General features: G+C 42.9%; 1 protein-coding gene across 2 annotated transcripts in view; it reads left to right on the forward strand.

Moving 5' to 3' along the window:
* Positions 1-1,493: 1,493 nt before the first annotated feature.
* Positions 1,494-20,617, forward strand: part of SRPX (sushi repeat containing protein X-linked) — a 94,342-nt gene continuing 75,218 nt past the window's right edge. The window contains exon 1 of one of the 2 annotated variants that reach the window (XM_077146633.1): positions 1,494-1,642. In XM_077146633.1, coding sequence (XP_077002748.1) covers positions 1,546-1,642 — 97 coding nt within the window. In that variant the 5' untranslated portion in view covers positions 1,494-1,545. The remainder of the gene's footprint in view (positions 1,643-20,617) is intronic. The other variant, XM_077146634.1, reaches the window with a different exon arrangement.

Genomic DNA, 20,617 nt, shown 5'->3' on the forward strand with positions numbered 1-20,617 from the left:
TGATTTTTGTGTGTAGCCAGTGTTGAAAAGCACTTCTTGCAGATTTGGTCTAATGGAGGACACAGAAAATTCTCACCACCCCCATTTTCTTGGGACTGGAGAGTTGCTGGAAGATTGTTGGCTTCTTGGGGAAGTAGCAGCTGTGGAGAAACTTACAGAAGATGAGGAGTAATCCTTCATGTGCTAGAGAGAGTAAGATGGAAGTTCAAGTTAGGGTTTTGTGTGTGTGCATGGGTGAACTGGGACAGCATCCTCTTTGGATAAAGGAACTCGAAAAGCTTAGCTAACAGACCAGACCGTTGTGGCAAAGAGAAAGGTGCCCTTTCACAATAGCCTATGCCAAGGATCAGAAATCTGCCACTCCAGAAGCAGCTGGGATTCACCTCTCACTTGCCACTTCCTCCAAGTGTCTTTGCACAGTTGAGTGCAGCAGCCTTAAGTGGAATTTGCCTAGAGCTAAGATACCTCTGGCAGGAAGAGGACAGGTCATGCCTTACAAATTGAAAAAAAAAAAAATACCTTGAAAGACTTCTCAAGTATCTTCAGGAAACCATCCTGCAGGCGGCCTAGAAACACTATCCTGATGCCAGAATACAGAGTGGAGACTATCCTGATGCCAGAATACAGAGTGGAGACTCTACGCTGGTCGTGCTGTCCTTGGGATGTTTGACAACAACCCAGGAGAATGGGGAGATCTGGCTGCAGGAAACAACAGCTGGATCCCTGAGACTGTGTGTGAGACAGGGAATTTTTTGTGCCTTGTGCTTTCCCATCAACAGGCCCTGGAAGGAGAACCTCAAGCTCCTTCTAAGGTGCAGCAGGGACTCACCCGGTCCAGCCATTAATTCATTCCTTTACAAAAGACAAACAAACAAACAAAAGCTGTAGCATAGACTTTGGCACCAGCTAAACCACAGACCTAAGTTCAAATTCCTGCTGTGCCCTTAACATGGGCAAGTTTCTAGACCCGAGTTTCTTCTTGGATAAAATGGGCATAATACGGAAATTGGGGCGTGGTTGAGAAGGTCACATCAGTGAAAGTGGCTGCCGAAACCGCCCACAGAAGGCCACTTCAGACCCTTTCTCTTGCCTCTTCTCTTTCTGTATGATTCACGCAACTTTCTGCACAAATGGCATCGTTCCAGGGGCCCTGGATCTGGGAGGTGGTTGGGTCAGCACTGCGTGTATTCGGGGTGAACGGGGCGCACAAATGGAGACCAGAAAGATAATTTCGTATATTCTGGTTTGCTGGAGCACGCCCCTTGGCGCTCTTTAGGCCCGGGGTGGGGGGAGGGGGTCAGGACCGCTTCCAGAAGAAGCGATGGCACAAAAGGAGCGGTTGGGAGGGAGCCCCGAACCGCGCAGTGTTCCGTGGAAGGCGGAGGAAGGAGGGCAGGCCCGAGACTAGAGGGAGGGGGAAGTGAGAGGAGGAGTTTTCCAGCCCGGCCTTCGCCCGTTCGCAGCGCAGCCCCCTGCTCTCGTCCGTATCTTCCCGCCTCCTGGAAGCGCGCTGCGCTGCGGAACCGAGCGAAGCGCTCGCGCGCCATGGGGAACCCCGCACTCCGGCCCGCGCTGCTGCTTTCGCCGCCGCTGCTTCTGCTGCTGCTGCTGCTGCGCGCCCCGCCGAGCCGAGGCTTCCCAGGTAGGAGCCGGAGGCGGGGCTGCCTCCCCAGCTCGGTAGCGGGACCCCCGGAGCGGCCGCTGGGAATCTATTCGGGAAGGAGGGAGGCGCCGGGGCGCCTTTTGTTTGCGCCGAAATCGTATTTTGCAGCCCCGGGGAGGGGTGACGCGGAGCGGGGCTCGCGTCTGGGCACCCGGAGGGGAGACCGCACTGTCAGCCCCTAGTCAGTCGCGGGGTGCCCTCGCGGCGCGGTGAGCCCGGGCACCTTCTGCGTTCCGGTTCCAAGGTTCCAATCAAACGCACGTTGGCGTAGGACGCTACGAGAAGTTTGGTCGCGGGCTCAGTTCTCATCACCTGGAGTTTTGCCACCCACACTTTTGCTCAGGGCCCGGGCCCGGGAAGGCTGGCAGCTTGTCCTGGAATGAGTCTCGACCCGCTTCCACTCTCTGACCCAGGCATCCCTGGGGGTCACAGTGCAGGAGCCAAGTAGAGCGGCTGTTGTGGACTGCAGAGGCGCAGCCTCCCACACATCCCCCAGCGTTCCCCTCCTGGTGTTTCCGAGAAGGTCTGCGCCTCTAGAGGAGAGGTGCCAGCTGAGAGTGGTGACATGTGGCATGCGCTTGGTTAGCACCAGGGAAAGAGGGCTATACATGCGCGGCTTTGCTGGGGAGGGCGTGAGGCTTCTTGTTGCTGGAGCAGGAGATCTCCAGCATCTAATGGAACCCTGGTATTTATTGGGGTTTTCTGGTGTTGGCAAATTCTCTTTGGAGATGCCTTTTTACAAAGCTCCTTCTGACTGCTTCGCCTGGGAAGCTTAGGTTAGGAAAGAGCCCCAGGGAAGCAGGGCGACCAGGATGCAACCCTTTTACACCCGAATGGAGAGGAAATCCCTGGGTGCATCGTATACAGTGTTAATGGGAAAGTGGTTGACTTGGATTATTGGGCCGGCAAGTATTTGGCTTTGCATTCAACACGGTGGGTGGTTTAAATCTTGAGTCTGAGAAATAAACTGAGTTCTGAGCGAAGATTGGGGGTTCCCAGATAGTATGCCTGAGAAATGTGGCAGTGATGTGCTGGAAATCGATTACTCTGCCCATCCACACATGAATAAATGAATGAATGAATAATAAACAAATGCAGACGTTAATGAGCAGGAACATTTGTGTCTTGAGCTACCTTTTGTAAATGGATCTCCAGGGGAAGAGGAATTCAATAAGTGAGCAAGGAAGAGCTTCGGGGATGGGGTTAAGAAGCAAAAGAATTTTTTCAGGCTGGCATTGGGAGGCTTCTGTGAGCTGCCTTGAGTCTCTCTCAATCTTGGGGGGGGGGCGGGGGCTTTTTCTTCTTTTCCATCTGACCTCCCACCTCTTCCTTATCTTGCCCTCCTCTCTCCTTTCTGTCTATTAGCATCCCCTCTTATGTAGTGTAGCTTGGTGCCAAGGGTCAGCTGCCTACAGAATTGTGGGCTTGCTGGTTTGGGCATTCACTCCTCCCTGCCTTCTGGGACCTATCCCTGGCTGTTCTGGATTCTTCTGCCAGCCTACAGGCTGCCCCCAATTGGTGACCACCATGCTCCTCCTTGTCATCCCCTCCACTGATTTCTAACCTACTTCCTTTGTCTCTGCTCCTATCACAAAAGAGCTAAAGCTGATCGGAGCCAGCTTTAGAAGTGCCTCTCTTGGACCCTCTCTTGGCAAGTTTCAACAGAGTCTTTCAGGAAACGTACTCTTACTGGGGCTGTCAAAATCAGAAGAGGGTATTTCAAGTCAGGCTGGAGGTTTTGGAATACTGGGGAGGGGAGATGCTCTAGGCTTGTCAATCACTGGAGCTCATCCTAAGTGGGGCGTGAGAGATGTGAAAGATAATTTCAGAAGCATTCTCTTAGCAAGTGGACCTCAGGACTCCAGTAAGAGAAGGTGAGGAGTCTTGAATCAGATAGCTCTGAAGTAAGGAGATGGGGATCTAGGGCCCTATCGACATCCCAATTATGTAACTTAGACCTCTAGAAGGTCTCTGGGATTCTTTGATCTTTGAATTTGATGCAGCTTTTCTGGCCCTCTGATTTATTCTTTGTAGCCCCGCAAAGATGCAGTGTCTATAAAAACCTACATGAAGTGAATGCTAAATTCATAGAAAACTTAGCCATGTTTAACTGTGTTTGTATGCCTATAAGAGATAGAAGTTTTCACTGTTTTCTTAATTGAACTCTAGAAACCTTATTTACATCTGAGATTTTGTAGGCTCTCTCCAGCTCTTTCTGCAAGCAAGGCTGAAGATGGAGAATGAGCGCCATGGGTTTTTGAATCTTCTTACACCTGGAGAAAACTGGTAAAGTTGTGTGGTTTCATCAGTCAGGAAAACTGAGTGAGGTTTGCTAAAAACCAAACCAAACCAAAGCAATCTTCTGAATTGCCACATTTGGAAATAAGTATTGGGAACTGAGCACCTGACTCAGGATGTACAATTAAAGTCTCACCAGGAGAGGCTAGAATTTTCTATTTGGATTTAAAACATGTAATCAGCTGACAAATTACTTTGCATTAAAGAAGCGATATGCTAAGGAGAGTAGGACGTTTTCATGTGGCATTTTCTTTATTGATAACACTTAGTGCCATGTGTTGTTATGGCTTCTCGTTTCACAGATTTATGAGCTGAAAGAGACACCAGAAACCATTGTGAAAGCGCTGTCTTGAAACTTTCCACCTCATCAGTCCCCCCACCACAATTGAATTACAACTCTACTCTTTCAGATTCTCTCATTTAATATTCTCATTTCTAGTCTCTCTGATTCTAACTCATTCGACTTTCTCTAGCTAGACAATGGTCATTTAAGTATAATTTCACTTTAGTGCATTTTTTTAAATCACATTACTCCCCTTGTCATAAACTTAGAGCCTAACCATGTTTCCTCTCAAGTTAAGTGGTACATCTCTGTTGGTTTTAGGGGGCTATCCAGTTTGCTTTCAACCAAAGTTTCCAGTTCTTCACCCCTGATTTCCTAAAATCCAGCCAAAAGAGTCTACCTGTCTTTGCAGAAGTTGAGTCATATTTTCCCTCTTCTTGGCAGATGCTACTTCCTACATCTAGAGTGTTTCCCCCACCCCAGCCACCTGTTTTTCCAAATTCTGCCCACTATCCGGTGACACCCCCACTTTTATGAAACGTTTCCTTGATAGCTCAAATGGGAGCTGCCCTCTTTTAAACACCCACAGCTGTTTATGTCTCTCTTGTGGAATTTATCATACCTGGTATTTATTATAATAATTTATGTACTCCTCTTAATTTTCCTTCTAGATTCTGAGTTCTTGAAGGCAGAGGCTGTGCTGTGTCTTCCTTTCCCTTCTTTATATTTCTCACGGTCCCTAGCAAAGCACCTTGTGCCAAATGGATATTTGTGCGTATTGAATTAACAGTTCCCCCCAAGTCAGGTGATGGGCCAGTGGATAGGATGGAACTGAGCGAAATGTTTGCACGGATAAATGGGGCTTGTGCCACCATGAATCTAGAGACATAGGGACTATGGCTTATTGGCTACAGAGGTTGCATTTAAATCCATGAACACCCTCTGCTTAAGCAATAACCTTCTCTGTTGGGGGCTGTAAGATGAGAGACTGAGTGCAGCCGCAAGCTGGAGTTTGCATTTATTATTTTTGTTGGCCACCTTGCTCCAGCCCCTTCCAAATGGTTGAACGGTTTCCTTAGTAAAAGCAAAGATGTGTGCTACATCAATTCCCCTTTCAGAGAACGCAACTAAAATTGGTGATTGAAAGTGAAAAGAGAGTTTGAACAGGAGAAGGTTTACTTTTGCCAGGCTATAGCATAGTATAAAATTGTAGCGGCCAAATTATGACTAATACCCAGATTAAAGATTCACTTCCAAAGCAGTGTGAATAATAACGTTCTCTTGAGTTCCAGTTTGTGAGCAGTTTCTCAGGCCAGCCTCTCTGTTCTCAGTTGTGGGATTTTTTGACTGCCAGCTTTTGGGGGCCATTGTTTTGGGGTGCCATCAAAGCCTGAATCTTTCTCTGGGAAATTTGAATTTATTTCTGAAATAGAATTAGTTTTTCCCTTCCTTAATGAAACCTAGGCTCTACCCAGAGATTTAACTTTTTAAAGTATGGATTAGTTATGTTCTTGGAGTTCCGGAAAGGAGATGTCTTAATTTCTTCTCTCAAGTAGTTTTCAGTTGTCTGGGAAAACAGACACAGAGTTATCTGAAGCAGTAAATATGATAATACGGTTGGATCAACAGGCCGTAGCATACAGAGAGGAGCCAGGCAGGAACATTGGACCTGGATATTAAAGAACGATGCTACAGATGTCGATACTGATAATGGTGGCAATAAATACCCAAGGGAGGTTAAAGTAAGGGCTCTAAAGGCTTCTCTCAGAAAGTTTTGAAATTGGAAACAAAAATCTGTGGGGATTTTCTCTTTTGGGGGGAGGGAGAGAGCCCTCTCCCAATTCAAAACCACTGCCAACTAGGTCATCCTCAGAGTCAATGAGAAAATGTAAACTTAGTGGACACAGAAAGCAGCATATAAAGTAAGATGAAATTGCCAGTGTAGGTAAACTTTGATTGAACAAATGAGTAGGTAGCCGCTTGAGTTATAGCCAGCTGAACAATTTCCAGTTCTCTTCGTTTAAAAAGCGACAACCAAACAAAACAGACAAAATAATATATTGTAACTGCCTTCAGGGCTAAAGAGGCAACTTGCTGATAGCCACCCACCCCCACCCCCCACCCCCCCACTCCCCTGACTTAGCAGTGTTTGGCCCCTCCGGTGGGAAGTTTAGTCAATGTCCGTGGATTAATTGATCGATTGACGTAATTGCGACAGGGAATCGAAACATTCTGTTTCAAATATCCCTGCAGGATTTTACCAGAATTTCCAAAATAATAATTTCCATAAAAAAAGGAATGCAAGATAGCAAACTGTCAGAGGAAATTTACGGTATCCTGAACAAAAGATCCATTTGGACAGACTCCAGGTCAGGGTGTAGTTAATTGCTGAGGCATTTAGATATCAAGTCACCCTAGGACACTATTCTAGGAGACTTAGAAACTGCAGGGAATTCAGGGGGCAAGAATTTCAGACAGATTTAGGGAAGCTTGTGCGAGAGAAATGTCATTGGTAGCATTGCTAAGTTCCTAAGTTTTCCACATGATAATTGGTTGCACCTGGATCTTACGGTTGTATGGCACACTCTGGCCTTGGAAACTTCTGGAGCTCTCATTCCTGAAGTGAGTGATTCACTCACCCGTAATCCTTAGCTCATACTGGATGCCTCTTCATGCATTGTTCTCCAGGGAAAAGATAAATGGGTTTCAACATAACAGCTTAGATTATCCCAGAGGTTTGAGGTTGTAAATTGAATATATTGGTTTTCAGAGTTTTTTTTATGAGTAATAGACAGACCAAAACATAGAATTTGGGGGCAGACATTCTGCCTTGACCTTTAAATATCTTTGCAATATTTCTTCTACCCTGCTCTTCACTGGCTAAATTAGGGCCATAGGGCAAGAATTGAGCCAAGGTTTGGCAAGCCCATTTTTGAGTGGGAAGAAAGTGGTGGTGTGACCATTTCCCCTGCCTTCTGAGACTATGTCCCCAGAGTGTCCATTGCTTGTAAGAGCTCTGACAGACTTGTCACTGACTCAGCATTTATCATACCAAGTCTCCAATTCCTCTAAACATCCGTGTTGAAATCCTGTATCCACTTATATTTTAACTCAGCTTTGCATGGGATAGGATCAGATTGTTTCACCATTGGCTATATATGAATCTGATACCCCCTGCCATGCAAGTGGGTCTGGGTCTTGTTCATTTCTGTATCCTCATGGTCTCATAGGGAATCTGGCTTCTGGGAGGCTCTTGGTGAGTCTGTGGAATGAAATCTTTCTGGGAGCACACTTCTGTCCAAACCTGACCCACTGGATACATTTCTCAGATTTTTTCTAGATTCCCACAGGAGTTTCTCTGGCCATGCCAGGCTCCCCTGCATGGACTTTCTAATTCATGAAACTCTGGAACATCAAACTGAGAGGGCACCTGAGATGGTAACTCCTGAATTTTAGGGATGATACTTTGATGCCTAGCGAGTTGAAGGGATTCATCTCGAGTCACACAGGGAGTGAAAAACAGAGCTAGGGTTGGAGATCAATTTGCTGACCCTGGAGATCCTTTCACTCTACCAAAGACATGTACTAAATTCAATTTTTGAGTGGCCACTATATGTTAGGCACCAGGTTGGGCATTAGGGATAGCCAGGCAAGAACGGGTTGTACTGTGAGCACTTACTGATCCCATGTTCAGGATATATTGTGGCATTGTCATTCCTCCTAATACTTGGCTGCTATCTCAGGATCTCACGTCTGGGGCTGCTTGTCCTCAAGGACTTGAGAAGTTGCTACCACAAGGCCAGTCCTTACCCCACATTGCTCCTCTTGAGACCACTTGCTTTAAGCTCTCAACTGATCAGTGAAAACATTTTTAACTGTTTTTTTTTGAGATATAATTCACATACCATACAATTCACCCATTTAAAGCATACAATTTGGTGACTTTTAGTTATATCCACAGTATTATCTGTCCAGCATCACAGTTTTCATAATCTCAAAAAGAAAGCCCACATCCTTTAGTCATCATCTTCCAGTCCTCCCCACCAAGCTCTAGACAACCCAGTCTCTTTTCTATCTCTATGGATTTGCCTGTTTTGGAAATTCCATGTAAATGGAAGCACATAACATTTGTCCTTTTGTCTGGATTATTTCACTTTGCATAATGTTTTCAAAGTCCATTCCATGTTACACCATGGACAGTACATCATTTTAAATTGCTAAATCATATTCTATTGCTGGCTGTACCATAATTTATTTATCCATTTATCAGTTATGGGTCTATTCCACTTTGTGGCTATTATGAATAATACTGCTATGAATATTCATGTACAATTTTCTGTATGGACTTAGGTTTTCATTTCTCTCGGGTATATACCTCATGATGGAATTACCAGGTCATTTGGTAACTCTATGCTTAATCATTTGAAGAACTTCCAAACCATTTTCCAAAGTGGCTGCACCATTTTGCATTCCCACCAATGTATGATGGTTCAATGTAGGATGGTTCCACATCCTCACCAGCACTTGTTATTATCTGCCTTTTTTATTAAGTGATGGCATTTGTCCCATCTCATTAACAGTTCCCATTTAAAAGGTGAGTGACAAAACAGTTTCTGTTCTGTCAAGGGTGGCAAGATATTGGCAAAAATCAGCTAAGAATGTCTGCAACCTTCTCATTGTTGGCTGCAGGGCCACTGCTAGCCCTTATGGAACTTTTGAATGAAATAGAAAAAGGCACTCCTGGGAATGTGTAGTTCCATAGGCAGAGGGTATGGTCAGGAGACAGATTTGTTACACCACAAAGGTGGTGGATTCTTTTGCCCTATCAATTCCTGAGACACTGGGGTTTCAAAGAGAGAAAAAGTCTATTACTAGGCACATAGCAGGAGAGCAGATGGACTATTGCCCAAAAATCTGTCTTCTCGAACTACAGTACTTCAGATAGTTTTATTAGAGAAAAGATGGGCAGGGTTAAGGATAATAAGCACAGTGACGCCAATTAAAGGTGAGCTAAATATTGAGTATGTGCAGATTGGTTACATGCTTAGGCACAGAACATATGTAAGAAAATGGTGGCTTTAATATGATGATGGATGTGATTTTTAGTATTATAATGAGGTATAGGTAGCTTAAGGTTACAGTTTAAGCTATTATGCATGTAGGGTGGGCTCACTTTGATTTGATTCAGTCCCCATTATCAAGATAGCTTTGAACCTGGGGTGAATCAGTTCTGGGCTGACCCAAGATCCTTTATTAATAAACTTTAGGGGCTGTCTTTAGTGATTATAGGACTCTGAAATTGAGAAACTGGATAAATGGGTACAAATGAAGATTAGTCACAAGGTTTTTACAGTCACAGGTGCAGAGGATAAAGGGTATAAAATCATTCTCAGAGATCAAGGCAGCTGATTACAATTTAGAGATTTCAGGTATTTCCCTCTATCTACTCCAATACTCCAGAAAGCAAAAAGGAATATATATATAATGTTTCAGTAGTCCAAATCATCCCTTAAATCCTAATTTCTTGGTTACAGTTTTTGTGCTGATTAGGAAAAAGATAGAAGGCAGTTCCAGGACTCAAGTCCTGGAGAGTGGAGAACAGGCTGGATTTGATGCACCTCTTACTCTTTTGGTGGGAATGGCAGTGGGTGTTGTGGCATTGGAGATTCCCTGAACAACCATACATGACAGTCCTAGATGTTGATAGCTCAGTCCCAGATGGGACAGAGCCATAGACCCCATATGCTTTTAGAGCTTATGACCATTCAAAAAGAGAACAAAAGAAAAAGGTGTGCTTGTGGATCAGCTGAATCCTTTCCCCTCAAAGTGTGATCCATAATTCAGCAGCATCAATCTCGTCTGGGAGTATGTCAGAAATTTTGAGTTTCAGACTCCATCCCAGACCTTCTGAATAATTATCTGATTAAAAAATGATCTCTGGGTGATTCTTATGCACATGCACATTGAAGTTTCAGAAGTACTAGTCTGATAAATGAGTTCAACCTTTTGCCCAGACAGGGTGGATTGCCTGTTTTAACTACCACACAATAGCGTGCTTCCTTTCCTCTCTCCCTTTTCCTGTTGGCTTTGTATTCATCATTGAATCTTCTGGGCTTCCTTTCCTACATTCCCAACGTTCCTGAGATAAGCATATGCAGCCTTTAGGTTTCCACTCCTTTCTCTAACTTAGAAACAATCCCACCCTTAGGGCGCCCTTGACATTATTTCATTTTAAATCTACCTCCAGGAGTGCAGCCCTTGCTTTTACCTCACCTCAAGCAGCACATTTTCAGAAGGATTTGATAACTGAGTCTCTTCATGCCTTTTCTCTCTGCAGCTAAGATGAATTATAAATGATTTCAACCCATTAAGAAAGCCACCCTAATTTGATCAGCTCCTCTTCTGCCTGTCTAATAAGACCTTGTTCCTGGAGCTGAGAAGAGCTGGAGCTGACCGACCAGCAAAGACACAAGGACAACACATCTTTGTACCAGAAACTGATGCTACTGGGATTAGGGAAGAGGCGACACATTGAAGGATAGAGACAAATGGGAAGTCAGGAGAGCACACCCAGCCCCTTGCATTAAACTTTCAAAGTCCCAATAATTGAGCAAGTCAAGAAAATTGAACTTCTAGCACTAAAACAGGGCCTCCCACCATTTCAGGGGGAGAGCAATTCCAGCCCAGCAATGGTATTTGGATAGATTGCATTTGGACCACAGGGGAAGCCTGATGGAATGCAACTTCCCTGGCCCCAGCCCTATATATTTTGATTTGGTAGGTCTGGGGTGAGGTCCAGTAATATAGGGCATGAATCTGCAAACTAAGGCTGCATGGGCCAAATATCACCCGCCACCTCTTTTTAATATGGCTGGTGAGCTAAAAATGTGTTTCACATTTAAAAAAGGTTGAAAATACATCAAAAGAATAATATTTCATGATGTGAGCATTTATATGAAATTAAAGTTTCAGTGCCCATAAGTAAAGTTTTATTGGAATGCAGTCATGCCCATTCATTTGGGTATTGTTGATGGCTGTTTTGCTGGTACAGTAGTATAGTTGAGTGGTTATAATGAAGACTGTATGGGTTACAAAGGTGAAAATATTTGTTGTATGGCTCTTTACAGAAAATGGTTGCCAATCCCTGACCCAGTGATATCTTCATGCTACTCAAAGTGTGATTTAAGAATCAGCCCCATCTGGGGGCTTTATAGAAATGCAAATCTTGAACCCCATCTCAAATCTATGAACTTGAAACCTAATTGTTAATAAGATCCCCAAGTGATTTGGATGCACATAGTTTGGGAGCCACTGATCTAATTATTTATGAGGTTCCCCAGGTGAACCTATGGACAACTGTGCTTGGCAACCATTGAGGTAGATTTTGTACTGCTTCTATCCTCACTCAGCCCATCCAGTGATATTGATCAAAAGCAGTAGTTTCTCTGCCTGATGCACTCAAATGACCAATTCTTGAGACACTGAGGTTTCAAGTAGAGAAAGAGTTTGTTCCTAAGTGCAGAGTAGGTGCTCACATGACCTGTCAGCCTAAAAATCTGTCTACTCAAATTCCAATAATTCGGATAGCTGTATAGTACTAAAAGATGGGCAGGTTTTAAGATAATGAGCACAGTGGCTTGGGACAATGAGGTTAGAGATGATCTAATTACTGAACATGTGCAGATTGATTACATGCTTAGTCACAGAATATATGTAAGGAAATGGTAGCCTCAATATGATGATGGGTGTGATTTTAGTGTTATAGTAAGGTATATATATAACTTATAGGCTAAAATTTACACTACTGCACATGTCAGATGGGTCAATACTGGTTAGGTCCAGTTCCATCTAGCAAGATAGTTTTGGAATTGGGGTGGGTAAGTTCTGGGCTGACTCTCAAGGCCTTTCATTAATAAACATTAGGGGCTGTCTTTAGTGATCATAAGACTCCAAAACTGAGCAGCAGGATAAGGGGATATAAGTGAGGGTCAGTCACAAGGTTTTTACAATCACAAGATAGGGGTTATATCGTTATGCAGTCATTATCAGAGATTAAGGCAGCTGGATTACAGTTCAGTAATTTCAGGTATTCCCCTCACTCTATTCTAACGTGCCCAAAAGTAAAAAGAAATATCTATATAATGATTCAGTGATCAAAGTCATCCCCTAAATCCTAACTTCTCAGGTACGCTGGGGCTGCTTTTTCCTTAACCCTGAGGTCCAGCTCAGGGCTCATCCTGGCCTTAGTTGGGCAAGGGGCCTTTTAGGAGGTCTAAGCTTGCATGCCATTAACTAGCACTATATACTTTTACTGTTAATTTATTTGACAGATAACTGGGTACCTCATTCTTTATGTGTGAGACTTGGTAACCTCCTTATACCTTAAACCCTCTAGAAACAGGGACCCTACCTAATTCATACCAATTTTTGGCCAAAGCCTGGTGTCCTGATACATGGGTGGGGGTTGACTGCCCTTTGCTACTTGCTGATTGACTTTCTTGATGCTTCCTAGCTTTTTGAGCAATAGACCCTGGTTTCCCGAGATCTGCTGTCCTGCCAGGATTCTACTATGTGGTGTGGTCAACAGCCTTCCACTACCCCCTAGCCCCAGAAGCTATGGAGACTTTGACTTGAACATAGGTGTGTTGTCAGTTGCCATTCTTCTAAAGCCTGATTTTTTTCTGCTTATCGAGACCATTCCTTAGCTGCACAGGTACCCCTTTCCAAAAGTGGTTTCCTTAGAAGTGTTGCTTCCCAGAGAGGTGAATTAATATTCTATGGACAGCAGGATGCATTGCAAACAAGTTGGGAAATCCGGGGTTAGGTAGGTTTCTTTATTGCAGAACTGGTCAGTCATTGATATGCTAATGTGCCTTCTTCCTCCTGGGGAGAACAGAGAGGGATAGTGAGGACTAGAGGTATCCAAGTGTGGTCATCAGACCAGCTGCACTAGCATCACCTGGGAATTGTTAGATATGCAAATTATTGGCTCCTGAATCAGAAGCTGGGGGAAGGGAAGGGAAGGGAAGAGGGACTTGTGATCTGTGTTTTAACAAATCCAGTGGGTGATTCTAATGCATGCTCAAGTGTGAGAACCATTGGGTTGGACATTTTCCAATTGTTTTCTCAGAGCATCTCATTAGACTAGTGTTTTCATATTTGTTGCTCTTAATTTGGTTTTAAGATGGCACATTTCAGAACATGACATTGAATTTCCTGAGGCTTTTACTGCTGGCAAAGACCAATGTAGACTTAGAGGGGAAACAAAGCAAAACAAAACAGAACTAAAAACCTTTGGGTAGCATAATTTGTCTCACATCTGTTCTGCTAAGCAGTTGTGTACACACTTAGTCAGAGGAAGTTTCCTCTAGCTGAAAACCAGCAGCTTTGGGCTGTTGCAAACATGTGTTTTTTAAAATGTGCTTTTGTGTATTAAAATGTGAAGAAAGCTAGGGAATGGCCCCTGGGTTGATTCTTATCTCTTCCTCTGCACATTGTCTCCTTTCAGAATACTCTCTTCTCCTCCTCTGCAAAATGTCCTCATCCAAATCCCAAGCCCATTTTTCCAGGCCAAACAAGTCCAAATGGCTTTCACCAGTGGCTTCGCCCACAGCAAGTGACATTTCTCTCACATGGTAAAGCCTTCAGAACTGAGGCTGCTATCCGCCCCATGCAGTGGCTCTTGGCACAGGGTGACTGCCCTTTCCTTCTTACAGCTTGGCTCACTCCCACTTATTCCAGAGCTTTTTCCTTTGCCATTTGCTATCAGGGCCAGTGATGTCATAGCTTTAGGCCTGCATGTCTTTGCTGTCAGATTTGCAACTACTATGTTGTCTTTTAACTTGAAAGTCCCAGTGACATTGAGACTGGAGGGTGAGGTGGGAGGAACCATTGAGTTGTTTTTTTCTCTCCATGGGTTGGCTGTTGAGGATAATGAAGATGAGTAAGTAATGAGAAAGGCACTCAACCTTGATTTTCAGCCAAAATAGATGAGGTGATCGACAACTTCAGTTTCTGTACTTCTTTTGGGGGCAGAGAATAGAACTCTTAGGTTATAGTTTATTTTTCTTAGCCCTGGTGGTCTGAACAGTTACATTAATCTTTTAAATGGCCCATCTGATATTACAGGTGAGTGGAAACTCTCCTCTAATGAATGCAGTTTAAAAATGCTTTTCAAAATTATGAAAGTGGCTTCTACTCCTTTGGAGAGCACCTCCACTCATCATCCCTTGAGATGTACACACTAGCTCGTCCTTGGATTCTTTGGCTTTACATACTGACTAGTCCTCAAGTTCTTTCCCACAGCTGAGTCAAGAACCTTCATGGCATCAGCCACTGGTCAAGGTCTCGACTTTTCCAAAAATTCCCAGAGCTCTGTGGCATCTAACCTAGAACTCCTGTGGCTCTCCAGTATGTGGCGCAGAACTCCCAGGGCCTTCTGGCTTCGAACTTATTAAACTATTTGGCTGTACACACTGACTAGTGTGTGAATTATTTCCTGCAACTGAGTCAAAAACCCTCACAGCCCCAACCCGTGGTTGAGGTCTCCATTTCTCCAAGAACTCCTGGGGCAGTCCAGCATCAGCTTGGCAACCACAAACAGATCCAGTAGCGCCTCTCACAGGAAAAAGAAGAAAAAGACTGGAAAATGGGGCACAAACACAAGCATTCTACTCTTATAAAGCAACTGAAGGCCTAAAGCTCCTTTTCAAGAAAACTGGGTAAATCATCTCACCAAAAGAAAAAAAATGAAGTTTCTATTGTTTTTCTACATGTGTGTCCTCTTTACCCACTTCTCTTGGACACAGGCCCATTCTTACTTCAATGTGGTCCAGCGTGCAGTTGATCTCTTCAGTTTATCCTCCTGCTGGTTATGTGTCCCCCATTCTGGGCAATATGAAGCATATCCCTTTGATGCAAGACTCTGGGCTTCCACCTACTTGTTTGAAATGTCCAATGCCCATGTGAGACACACCATAACAGATCTCTTTCAAAATTTCCATGTGCTCTTGACCACCTTCTCAACAAGTTCTTCCAAAAGTCCAACATTTCCCTAAAAATCACCAGTCACCCCAGTCGAAGGTATCTTATCCACAAGTAGCTGCCTTTCACCTCTAGTAAAAACTGTACCCTTTTGCTGATATTCCAGTTCTACTCATCTTGACCAAATCAACCTAAGAAACCTTAGCACAGCCCTTTGTAACCATGTATTTTGGGTCATAGAAACTCATACCTCCACTACCATTAAATTTTCCCACATTATCACCCATCGAATGGGAGAAAATATCAGATATGATTAGGAACACACTTTTACTATCTCCAGATTCTCCGGAAAAATCACTCTCCTTGGGACTAATGTAACTCACTCCCAAGGGGGAGCCACCTAATTCTGCCAGGGTCAACTAGGGGATAGATGCAAATTCCCTGTATTTTATTCAGACTTTGTGTCCAATGCTTGTGTCAAACTCTTTGATGACCTGACAGGACTGTGAGGAATGGCCTGGGATAAAAATCGAGGCCTCATGTTTGATTCTAGTGACAACTCCCTAGAGCCTTGTTTATAAGCATGTAGTGGAACATGGGTAACCCACAAACAAATCAATCTCCAGGTGGCCACATCAGCAACCAGCAGTGCATCATCTGGACCAAACGTTGCACATCAACAGTAACAGCATGAGTCATGGTACAGTTCAGACGTGCTTGTAAGATGTTGACAGACAACCAAAGGGCCAAACCAGAACAATAAAAATGCAAAAATCCCATACTCTCCCGGAAGAATTGTTAGATGTGATAGCCAGAGAATTTCATTCCCACTATAGGCAGGGACAGTGCCCCTTCTGTCAGCAGGAAACAGTTAGAGAAGACTGATCTCCCCACTTCAGCACTCCTTAAGATTAAGGGATGGAATTCTCTGAGAGGGGAATGAGGTAGGTTACATAGGGGATGAGTGGGGAGAAGTGGCCCTAAGACTCATAACAAAAATTTCCTTTTGGTGCACACACACCTATCCCTCACTCAGGTCAGCACCTCAAAAGAGCCAATGAAAAATGCAGCTCATCAATCCCTTATTAGCATAGCCAGAGGGGTAAGGGCCCCTCCAAGTCCCTTGTCATGCAAGGATCCCAACCAGACTGCTTCTCTTCCTTTGGAGAATGCCTGTGCACATCATCCTTTGAGTGTGTACTTTCACTGCGCATTAAAGTTTTTGAGCTATAAAAAAAAATTATGAAAATGAAACATGCACTTTGGGAGAAATTTGAATAGAAACATGTTGAAAGCAGACCCACTCATTTTCCTCCTGACTCCATTCTCTTTTTTCAGAAGTTGCTGCTCTTAATAGCTTGATATATACTTCTAGACATTTTTCTAGGTGTATGCTGTTTACAAAACCCAGAGAATTCCATCCCTTAGTCTTAAGGGGTGCTGAAGGGGGGAGGTCAGTCTTCTGTAACTGCTTCCTGCTGAAAGAGGAGGCATTGCCTCTGCCTGTTATCTCCTATCTTTCTTGAATTTTGGGTATGTCTCAGTTGACCTCTGCAGAAAGCAGTTGAGTCTTCAGAGGAGCATGTGCCAAATCACAAATTACTTTTGTTCTGCTGTTTGGTATTATGTCAAAATCTAGTCCTTTGTTTGTCTGTCTTTGTTGAGTGGGGACAGTCAGATTCCAGGGCTTTGGTAATGCCCCTTGATGGGAACTATCATTGGCATTTGTTGAGGGCCCCTTCTTTGTTTTGACCTCTTCGAATTTACACTCCTGTTACTTTCAGTTTTTCTTCTCCCCTAGGTTTAGTTGATGGTCAGGAACACACTTTGAACCTTCATTATATTAAACAATGAAAGGAGGTTAAGTTGGAAAAAAAAGTTATTTTTCCCTTGGATGAGAATAATAATAAAGTCTTATTTTATTAAGTTATCCTTTTAACTTTCTTTTGGTTAGCTGTGTAAAATATGGCTACAATTAAAATTTCAAAAGCCACATGCCATCTTAATTGCCGTTCCTGATTAAAGACAGAGTGTCTGAGGACTGTGGGTATCATCAATTTTGCCCAGAGCAATTGATGCAAGACCCAGTGTGATGGCAGGCTTCCTTCTGAAGTCTTGTGAAAAGAATTTGAATAGAAGAAGGAACACTGTCTCAGGTGAAACATCTGTGGAAGCAAGACTGTCTCTGAGGAGTCATGTCTGGCAGGGATCACTCTCTTGCTAACCTCCTACCTTAACACCATTATTTTTCTTTCCGGGTGAAATAAATTTAATATGCACATTCAAGGGCAGCTTAGAGGGTAAAGAAGTTACACAAGGACAGTGGTGGGATGCAAAAGAGAAAGTAAGAATCCCCAATAGAATTGAGCCCTAGTTGCCTACAGCAGGGATCCGCAGCAGTTTCCCAGTGAGACGTACCCTTATTGCTTTTCTTTTCTTCTCTGTTTCACTTCCCCAGTTTATCACTGTGCTTCCTGGTATTTCCTCTGACACGAGCTACTTGCATACATGCCCTTATCTTAGGGTCTACTTTTAGAGAAACAGATGCTCAGTGTCTTAGCTGTTTCAAATTTTGATTTCTTTCTTCTGTACCACTTGATTCCTGCTAAATAGAGCTATCTTGGTGTATTCAGTGAGTGAAATGTAAAAGGAACCGCTATGATAGAAGCTTGGGAAACATTTCAGTTTTCTATGGCTATGTAAGAAACCACTCCAAAACTTAGTGGCTTAAAACTGTAATCACCATTTGTTTGCCCATGATTCTGCAGTTTGGGCCAGGCTTAGATGGCTCTTCTTTGCTTTACATGTTCTTGCCTGGGGTGGTTCATCTTGGCCTGGAGGATACACAGTAGCTTCACTCACGTGTCTGGCACCTCATCTGGGATAACTGGAATGGTTGGAATATCTGAATCTCTCCATATATAGCTTTGCAGTCTTTCGTTCTCTAGTTCTTCTCTTTCTATGTTGCCATACACTTTAGTAGGGAAATGGGTGTCATTAAATGAAGCTGGCTTCCAAGTAAATAAAAGTCAAAGCTGCTTTCTTAGAGTCTTAAGGCCTAGGTCCAAAACTGGCACTAAATCATTTCCATCACATTCTCTTGGTTAAAACAAGTCAAAAGGCCTGCCCAGATTTAGGGTGATGGTGGTACTAGATAGACTCTGCCTCTTAAAGGGAAGAGTGGTATGCATGTGCAGAGGTGGGAGGAATTATTGGTAGCCAACTTTGCAGACAGTTGACCAAAGGGCTGGTTTAAGAGGCATATTGGAGATGTGAGTTTAAGTTCCCAGGATGTTTTCTGGGTGCATTCTAATTAAAGGCTAGACCCAAGGTTAGCTATCCAGGTATATTAGGCCATTTAACTACAGAATTTGGCATTCCCAGATTCATTGCAAGTATATCTGCAGCTCTGGGAATATCCAGGGTTCATATCCCAATGCTCATTGGTGCTGGCACCACCGCCCCTCACCCTAGGCTTCTCTTTCTTATTTTCATTAAGGCAAAGGCTTTTTAAAACAGATTTAACTCAAAATGGATCATAGGCCTAAATATAAGGCTTATAGCTATAAAGCATCTTAAGGAAAACAAGTAGATAGTAGGAGACACTCTCTTTGGTTAAGCTAGGAGATCTGAGATATAACACAAAATGATGATCCATAAAAGGTAAATCTGATAAATTATACTTAATCAAACTAAAAAATTTCTGGTCTTTGAAAGACAGCTAAGAAAATGAAAAGACAAGCAATAGACTGGCAGACAATATTCACAATTCACTTAACCTGATAAGTACTAGCATCCAGAATATACAATGAGTTCACTAAACTCAATAATAAAAGAAAACAAGCAAACAAGTTTTTAAAATGGGTAAAATATTTTAACAGACATTTCACTACATATGGTATATGAAAAGATGCTCAACATCGTTAGCCACCTACTAGCTCGATGAAATTGTCCAACTCAATGTCTGCTTTTATTTGCCATATTTCAACAATGCCACCTGCTCTTTTAAGGAAGTGATTTGTTAAGTGATTTGCAATTGTAAGTCATAATTTTAACTACCCCAAAACAGCTTGCACACATTTCTGCTCTTTGTAGAGGGGCTGACTAGTCATTTTCTCAGTTTTCTCACTGCACTTTATATGAGAGACACAAATTGTTAGTCATGGCTGTTAAGTAACCACTGGCCACTAGCAGTTTGAGGCAGATCATTTACTGTAAGCTCAAGTGGACGTGGGTATTTCCCACCATGCTTTTCCAAGCCAGTCTGGTTTTTCAGGCTCCCTGAAAAATCTCCCACTGCCTACATTTTCCACCCTCAAGTGTCTTAATGTACCTTCATTTCAAGGAACTTGCATCAATTGGACCCTGTAATAAAGGGCTTTAGTGTTCCTTGGTACCATCCTTACTAAAGAAATTTACTTAGACCTTTGAATTTATCAGTGCTAATTGGTTTTATGATTCCTTGATACTACGAATATTTAAAGGAATTTATTTTGACCTTGTTTTTTTTCTTTGAATTCATTTGTAATTAATGATAAAGTATGAAATGTATTATTTTATCTTACGTTTATTATTTCTTCAATACTGAATTCTTAATAAGGACACTGATTATGTAAGGAGTGACAGAACATTTTTAAATAATAGTTTCTAAATCTAGAAAAGGATGCTTGGATGAACAGCTGCAAGTCCCAAATAATTTTCCATTTCTGTGAATCCCAAAGGCCCCTCTTCATGTCTTTAACAGTTTTTAAAGTCCTGGAATAAAGGAAAAACTGTGAGATGAACAGACGGGGTTTGGGTATTTTTAAAACAATTTATTGAGAAATACTTGATATATTAATAAATTTCACTCAATTGCCTTTTCAGCCTTCTTAAATCAATTGGTATGGACTAGAGTTAACAGTAATATTTTAATACTCTTTCATCAGCAGTAACAAATGGACTACACCAATATTATTGGTCAATAATATGGGGGGATAAGGAGTGTGGGAGGATTAGGGTTTTCTTTTTTCTTTTTATTTATTTCTTGGAGTAATGAAAATATTCTAAATTTGATCATGGTGCTGTATGCACAATTATGTGATCATACTGTGAACCAGTGATTTTATACTTCACATGGTTTCTGTGCTGCATGAATAGATTTCAATAAAATTGCATTAAAAAAGTCAACTGGCCATTTCTGTGCAGGGGTGTTTCTGGGTGCTTTTACTGATTCCTTGATTTGTCTGTCTGTCACTCTTCCAGTACTACGCAGTCTTGATTATTGTAGCTTTAAATAAACCTTAAAATTGGGTAGTAGTGTTGTTGCTCCAACTTTATTATTCTTTTCCAAAATTGTTTTGGCTATAAATTCCATAGAAATTTTAGAATCAATTTGTCTGTATGTACAA

Source organism: Tamandua tetradactyla, chromosome X (genome assembly GCF_023851605.1).
Source record: "Tamandua tetradactyla isolate mTamTet1 chromosome X, mTamTet1.pri, whole genome shotgun sequence".
Lineage (NCBI taxonomy): Eukaryota > Metazoa > Chordata > Mammalia > Pilosa > Myrmecophagidae > Tamandua > Tamandua tetradactyla.